The 7,733-nt window shown below is 41.3% G+C and overlaps 1 protein-coding gene across 1 annotated transcript in view; it reads left to right on the forward strand.

Moving 5' to 3' along the window:
* LOC121853921 overlaps nt 1–7,522 on the forward strand; it is a 176,975-nt gene extending 169,453 nt beyond the window's left edge. The window contains 4 exon segments of the mRNA XM_042348323.1: nt 3,046–3,276; nt 3,679–3,861; nt 4,816–5,028; nt 6,726–7,522. Of these exon segments, the coding sequence (XP_042204257.1) occupies nt 3,046–3,276; nt 3,679–3,861; nt 4,816–5,028; nt 6,726–7,224 (1,126 nt within the window). The 3' untranslated portion in view covers nt 7,225–7,522.
* Nucleotides 7,523–7,733: the final 211 nt, after the last annotated feature.

Here is a 7,733-nt window from a genome sequence, read left to right on the forward strand (position 1 = left end):
ACACGCGTTCCTGATCGACACGATCAACTTACTAACATTCTTGATCTTTGTTTTACATATAATCCCTCACACTATTCGTACACAATTTCTGGGGTCTTCTGATTACAATCTTATTTCTATTAAATCAAACTGGGCACGACCACCTCCCCCACCCCCATCTAAACGCCAACTATTGCACTTTCAAGACGCCTAGGTATGTGCTGACAGCATTGCTGGGGTTATACAGGGTGGGATGAGTGCATTTAACCCATCTTCTACCAAAACTTTCACTTTACAATCATGGTTTGATCGCCCCTGTTCCATTGCATGCAGGGAGAGAGATAGGCCATATCAAGTTGTGAAACTATCTCCTTCTCCTATTACCCACTCCTCTTTCATTTCTTCTAGGATTCGTTGTAAGGCTATTCTTCGTAGGGCCAAGCTGAATTTAAAAAATGAAAGACCGCTGTCCTGGCTAACTCTTCTTCTAGTAAATCCTTCTGGTCCTTAACCAAAAACATAATAATAATAATAATAATAATAATAATAATAATAATAATAATAATAATAATAACAATAATAATAATAATAATAATAATAATAATAATAATAATAATAATAATAATAATAATAATAAAAATAATAATAATAATTAACGGTTTATTGAAACAGTTCTGAAAAAGTTCTGCAGCCCGAAGGCTGACAATATACATTGGACATAAATGACTTATTACATACATTGACATTGGTGGCTTAACAATAGCCTTCATTAGAGAAAGGTAAAGGAACATACAGTAATAACTTCTGCACTGTCTTTTCCTCCTCTCTTCCGACCTGATAATTCTATAGTCAACGCTCCCCCTGATTAAGCCAATCATTTTGGCACCTTATTCTGTTCTAACTCTACCTTAGACGATTCTGACTCTATCCCTTCTACTCCTGCTCCTCCTACTGAACCTATGCACTTTCCTATAATCTCCACTCGTTGGGTTGCTGGTGTGTTATTCAGGTTGGATGTGAGTAAGGCGCATGGACCGGACGGAATACCCCCTCGTGTTCTGGGGGAGTGTGCTGAAGTTCTGGCCCCTGTGTTTGCTCGCCTTTTTCGCCTTTACCTCAAAACCCAAACGTTTTCTTCTTCTTGGAAGCATGCCTCGGTTCAGCCCATCCCAAAGAAGGGTGACCATTCCAATCCCTCTAACTATCGCCCCATTGCCCTAAGTTCATCCCTCTCTAAGATTTTCGAAACAGTCTTAAACTCTCATTTTCTCCGTCACCTTAGACGCTTTTCTCTTTTGACGGATCACCAGTACGGCTTTCGTTAGGCGAGATCTAGTAGTGATCTGCTCTCCTACTGCACCCATCTTTGGTCATCCTCTTTTCGGAATTGTGGGGAAATTTTCGTCGTGGCCCTCGACATCTCCAAAGCATTTGACAGGGTATGACACTTGTCTTTGCTTTCTAAACTTCCCTCTTATGGTTTCTCTTCCCCACTTTGTTCTCTAATTTCTAGCTTCCTTGAGAACCGATCCATGGCAGTTGTTGTCGAGTGATCGATCTCTCGCTCTTTCTCTCCCAATAGTGGTGTCCCACAGGGTTCTGTTCTTTCACCTGCTGTCTTCCTTCTTTTTATCAATGATTTACTTCATACGACTAATTCTATCCATTCTTACGCTGATGCATTTACTCTTCACTCTTCTTCACATTTTCCCTTCCCACTAATTCTCAAACTAGTTCTGTTTCTAGAGTTGATATTATTACATCTATCAATGCGGATCTGTGCAGCATCTCCGAATGGAGAGGTAGAATCTTGGTTTAATTCAATAGTAATAAAACTCAGTATTTACCAATTACACTTTCCAAATTAGATGATCTCTCACCAATCACATTTCAGGACGCAATCATTCTGCCAAATTCTAAAATAGATATGCTAGGCCTCACCATTTCCTATAATATGTCATGGAAGCCACACATCCACAACATTGCCAAAGCTGCCTCTCGAAAGCTGAAAATGCTGTACAGATGCCGGAGCTACTTCATTCCTGAACAGTTGCTTCCAGTATATTACGGATTCATTCGTCCTTACTTGGAGTAATGCTCTCATATCTGGGGTGGCTCTTTTTCTGTTCAACTTTTAGATAGGGTGGAATCAAAGGCATTTCGTCCTTTAGTTGATAATCTTTCTTCCCTTTCTCTTCGCCGCAATGTTGCTCCACCCTCTTTTACAGGTACTTTAGCGGGCAATGTTCGGTGGATTTAGCTTCCTGTGTACCATCGCGATGCCCACCGTTTCTCTGTGTATGTCGGTCACACTAGAATAACCCGTTATAGTACATCCTTCTTTCCTCACACAGCCAAACTGTGGAATGCTCTGCCTTCTTCTGTGTTTGCATACTCATATAATCTGTCTTATTTAAAAAAGCTTGTTTTCCGGCATTTTTGTGGTGTAGATTAATATAATCTGTATCTTTTCTATTTTTAATTTATTTTTACACTTATTTTTTTCGCCCCCCTATGCCCCGTTGTGGGTCGATGACCTGTGCCAGGGTGGGCTATTCCCCTTAAAAAAAAGTAAAAAAAATATTATTTGCTTAAGTCTCAGATCTGTACAGCATGGTGCTTACAATGGAAGGTACATGTGTGTGTGTATGTGTACTGTAGTGTCGTTACTGTAGAATTAAGCACTGTTGTCCTCACCACGCAGATAAACAACTGATCCCTACTGCAGCATCTTTAGGTCCTCACACCTGTTCAGTCTCTGTCACACCTGTCGTATGTCTCGTCGGTCTTCGTCACACCTGTCTTACCTGTCAATACTTATGTTTTGCATATGGATTAATAGCTATATTTTTCCTATATATTTTTTGTATCTAACACATCTGACATATTACTGCTGTACCTGTCTAATACACATGCCTGTCATATATATTGTGTTACCTCTCTAGCACACCTGTCATAATACACAGTGTTGAATGTCTATCATACACATTTTTGTAGTTCTGTAACACAACTGCCACACGCCTGTCGTGCCGATATAATATTCACACCTTAAGTTTTTCTCTTCAGCATCTGTTTACCTATGGAGACGGGCAACGGTCTGGCTCTGGCATACCTCGTCTCCCTGCTGCTGGTGAACGGGCTGGCGTTCGTCGTGATCACCGCTTGCTATACCTCAATGTACTGTTCCATCAGCCGCCACGATGCCACCGCTCCTCACTCTGACCTCACCGTGGCTAAACGAATGGCCCTCCTTGTCTTCACTGACTTCGCCTGCTGGGCACCCATTGCCTTCTTCGGGTAGGTGTTCCCTCTTCTCTCCAACAGCTGGTACCACTATTAGGTATCCTGAGTTAGTACAACGTTGGATGCTTGAGTGTTTTTTGAATGAATTTATGAGGGTAATGTTTGGGATGCGCGACACCTCGTTGATATGTAGTGGCGGTGTCATCTTGTAGACAGGAAGTGAGAGAGAGAGAGAGAGAGAGAGAGAGAGAGAGAGAGAGAGAGAGAGAGAGAGAGAGAGAGATAGATAGATAGATAGATAGATAGATAGATGGATGGATGGATGGATGGATAGATAGATAGATAGATAGATAGATAGATAGATAGATAAATAAATAGATAGATAGACAGATAGATAGAACCAGAGAGAGAAAGAGAGAACAAACTAACTCACTAAACCCTTCTCTCCATCCCCAGGTTGACGGCTGTGGCAGGAGTTCCCTTAATCAACGTTACCAGAGCAAAGATCCTGCTGGTGTTCTTCTACCCTCTCAACTCGTGTGCCAACCCCTACCTCTATGCCATCCTCACCAAACAGTACCGCAGAGACCTCTTCATCCTCCTCGCTAGATACGGATTCTGCACCAAGAGGGCCATGAGGTGGGTGTTCTGGTGAGAGAGGGGGGAAAGGAGGGTGCATGGTGAAGGAGGCAAGTGAAGTGAGAGATATAGAGGAGTGATGAGTGGTGGGAGATAGAAGAGAGGTGAGGGATTTGGAGAAGTGGTGATGAGTGATGAGGGAGGGAAGTAAGGTGAAAGATTTGGAGGATTGATGAATGGCGAGAGAGTGAAGAAAGGTGAGATATTTGGATGAGTGGTGAGAGAGGGAAATTATGTGAGAGATTTGGAGGCGTGCTGAGTGGTAAGTGGTGAGAGAGTGAAGTATGATGTGAGATTTGGAAGAATGGTGAGTGGTGACTGAGAGAAAGGAGGTGAGAGATATGGAAGAGTGATGAGTGGTGAGAGAGGGAAGTAAGATGGAAAATTTGGAGGAGTGGTGAGTGGCGAGGCACTTAAGGGAGGTGAGGGATTTGGAAGTGTGATGAGTGATAAGGGAGAGAAGTGAAGTAAGAGAGGGAGGTGAGGAAGGAGAATATGTGGTGAGTGAGGCGAGGAAGGAGGGTGTGTGGTGAAGGAGGTGAGGAAGGAGGATGCGTGGTGAGTAAAGCAAGGAAGGAGAGTGTGTGATGAAGGAGGCAAGGAAGGAGGGTGCGTGGTGAGGAAGGCAAGGACGGACGGTGTGTGATGAGGGAGGTAAGGAAGGAGGGTGCGTGGCGAGGGAGGTGAGAAAGGGAGGTAAAAGAACGCAGGTATTTAAGGACCTGTTAGAAGACTCCATAAGCACAAGACTCAATTTATTCATTTATGACTTTACCTCATGTATGGTCTCTTAATGTTTCACACATTGTGGTCATATACGTTTTTGAGATACTGTACATACTGATCATACGTGGCTTCTGTCTCTTTGTCTTTCTCTCTTTTACCAATTACAAGTTGACCTTATCTGGCGTCTATCTCTCACTAGTTGGCCTTAAATGACTTCTCTCTCACCAGGTATAAGGGCGCCTACTCGTCTGTCAACAACACCTTTCCACACAACACTGTGGTCAACGCACCCAACCACCGCAACTCAACCCTGACCCAGATAACCCTGTGTGACCTGACCCGCACCGCAAGAGCCTCCCAGCAGAGCAACAACGGCTCCCTCCTCGGCACCATGGTAGGAGGGTCACAAGACTCCCTCCAGCGGAATGTTTCCCCGCTTAGGTGAGCTGTAGCCTACTCTCTGTCAACCTCTCGTTCTTGCGATGTTGAAGAATAATAATATGGGATCACGTGAAGTTAAGCACCCCAACGGTTTTAGTCTGATTATAATTATTAAACCCCTAACCTTAGGTTAGGTTAGGTAATCATCAGTTTAAATAAACAGACATGCCTAATTTTAACGTTCTTAATACACCCAAGTTACGTCTACTTTTCCAGATGATACTAAATGTTACATAATACTTCCTTGAGATAAATGTACAGTATATATTAGGTGCCTCCAAGAAAGCTTGAATTGAATTGAAACAGTTTATTTAGTCAGAAAAATAGAGATACAGAGTCGATAATAATAACAATATTGACATGGCTGAGCCAGTTCAGAGCCGGAGCTCTCTTAGTGGCACCTGATATAAAAATGTACATTTATCTCAAGGAAGTATTAGGTAACATTTAGTATCATCTGGAATACAACACCTAACATGGTGGTAGTAAGAACATATCAGAATGTTATCACTGTTATCACTTCGTTATTTATTTATTTATTTTATTTTTTTAAATTTATAAGTACAGTATATACATATTTTACAGTGGAGTTGATATACATTAATATGATAAGGGAGTGATGCAGCACAACCTAGGTTGCATTAAGGTGAAACAAGAGGACAGAGGCTGTCAATATCATGTCTTGTCGGCAAATATATATAACCATTGCAATGGTAATTTCTATTTATCTACATGACAATTTCTGATATAATGGTTTTGGTGGTACAATAAAAGTAGGAATATAAAGTAGGTATTACAAAAATAAAATTACTTACACAATAGATATTTTTTCAGAGACGATTTAAAGGAAGGGAGCGTAGTCTTTGCTCGGATGGGTGAGGGTAAACTGTTCCATACCTTCACACCATAATATTTTATGGAGGTCTGGGAATGAGAGGAGCGCATGGGGGGTGGTCTTAGTAGCTCGGGGTGTCTTAAGTTGTATCTCTGATTATTCCAGAACTGGAAATAATTATTGTCAATCAAGTGATTGACAGATTTGTAAACAAATAGAGCACAGCAGTAAGTGTTAATGTCCTCGAATGTTAACATTTTCAATTTAGCAAATTGTTCGTTAGTGTGGTCATTCTTTTCAAGTAGATTATTGTTGGCACAACTCTCTTCTGCGCAGTTATCAGAGGTTGTGTTTTTTTAGAGCCAGAGGCCCCCCATAGTGTGTGACAGTGTATCAGGTGTTGGTAAACAAGATCATAATATATTTCTTTCATTGCTGCAAGAGTGAGTGACTGACGAGTGTGATACATGATACCGCACTGTTTATTGAATTTACTGTGAATGGCTTTTATGTGGTTTCTCCAGCTTAGTTTATCATCAACAATATCCCCAAGGAATTTAGTATATTGTTCACGCTTGAGGGCTGTATTACCAAAATACAGAGGGTCCAAATCTTGGGGTAAATTTTTCCTTCTGCGAAAGATTGTGTATTTTTTTTAGAGGTTTAAGGTCGGTTTATTGCGTATTACCCAGGTCGTGACTTTGGTCAATTCAGTGTTCATATATATATATATATATATATATATATATATATATATACTCACAATTTTAAAATTATTATGAAATTTAGAGGAAGTGAAGAATTTTGCTCTTTTATACAGTGTATGTATATTCGTCTAACATACGTTTCCTTTGTGTCCCAGGACACCCACTAAGCCTGATAGCTGCACGGCGGAAAACGAGCGACTGAGCACCGTGCAGGAGATGAGTCACAGCACTCACAGCGACGACGAACCATCACCTGACGAACACCACAATCTTCCTCACAACGACCATCGCCACCTCCACGACTCGTCCTCGTCTCCCAGCGGCGTGGTGAAGCAAGCTGGCTCTCCTCACCCTATCAAGAACTGTTACACTAGGTTGTCCTTCACACCTGAGCAAGAGGAGATACTAAAGCAAGCGGTGAACGAGTCCAAGGCGAAAAAGAAGGCGAAAGCGGAGGGAGAGACAAGCACCAAAGCTACCAGCCCCGTCAAGCAAGGGCTCCTGACAGACCAAGGGTTGCCAACTACAGAAAACGGGAAATCTCCAGGCCACGGGGAAGCTATTGTAATATGTGAAGTAGAGATCAACCACGTGGGGGACAACAAGACACATAGAGCTCTGGAGGAGGTAGAGGAGGCTACATCTACAGTATAGCGTATAGTGAATGATTAATGGTGCATAAATATAGCTATGACCCTTTTATCGCTTATCGTTCTAATTTGTGTAAAAACATTCTGCCCTCCATTTGTATCATATCAGCTCGACACCACGTCTGCTTTCCTTGGTTCACCTCCTCATTTACCTCTTAGGGGCTTATCTTCCCCAGTATTAATGAACTCTTTTGCCCAACTGAATCACAAACATTTTTAATTTAAATTTCAGTATTAATTTTTTCTTTTATCTCAGCTAAGTTAGATTTTTATTCTGGAATTGAACGATTAATTTAAAATTTGGTGGGAAGTGTTAAACGATACACTTACTTTTTTTTTAGTTAAACGACAACTTATGTTTTTTAATAATAATTTTTACGTGTACAGTCAAATTTTGTTTTAATTTCTTCTTTAAATTACTGAATTAAAATTTTATCCGAATTTTGAGCCTCACTTGAAGCAGGAGGACCATAATTCGAGTGTTTATTCTCTATTACATTATTTTAGAATACA

The sequence above is a fragment of the Homarus americanus genome, unplaced genomic scaffold, assembly GCF_018991925.1.
Source record: "Homarus americanus isolate GMGI-L3 unplaced genomic scaffold, GMGI_Hamer_2.0 scaffold18703, whole genome shotgun sequence".
In the NCBI taxonomy this organism is placed as follows: domain Eukaryota; kingdom Metazoa; phylum Arthropoda; class Malacostraca; order Decapoda; family Nephropidae; genus Homarus; species Homarus americanus.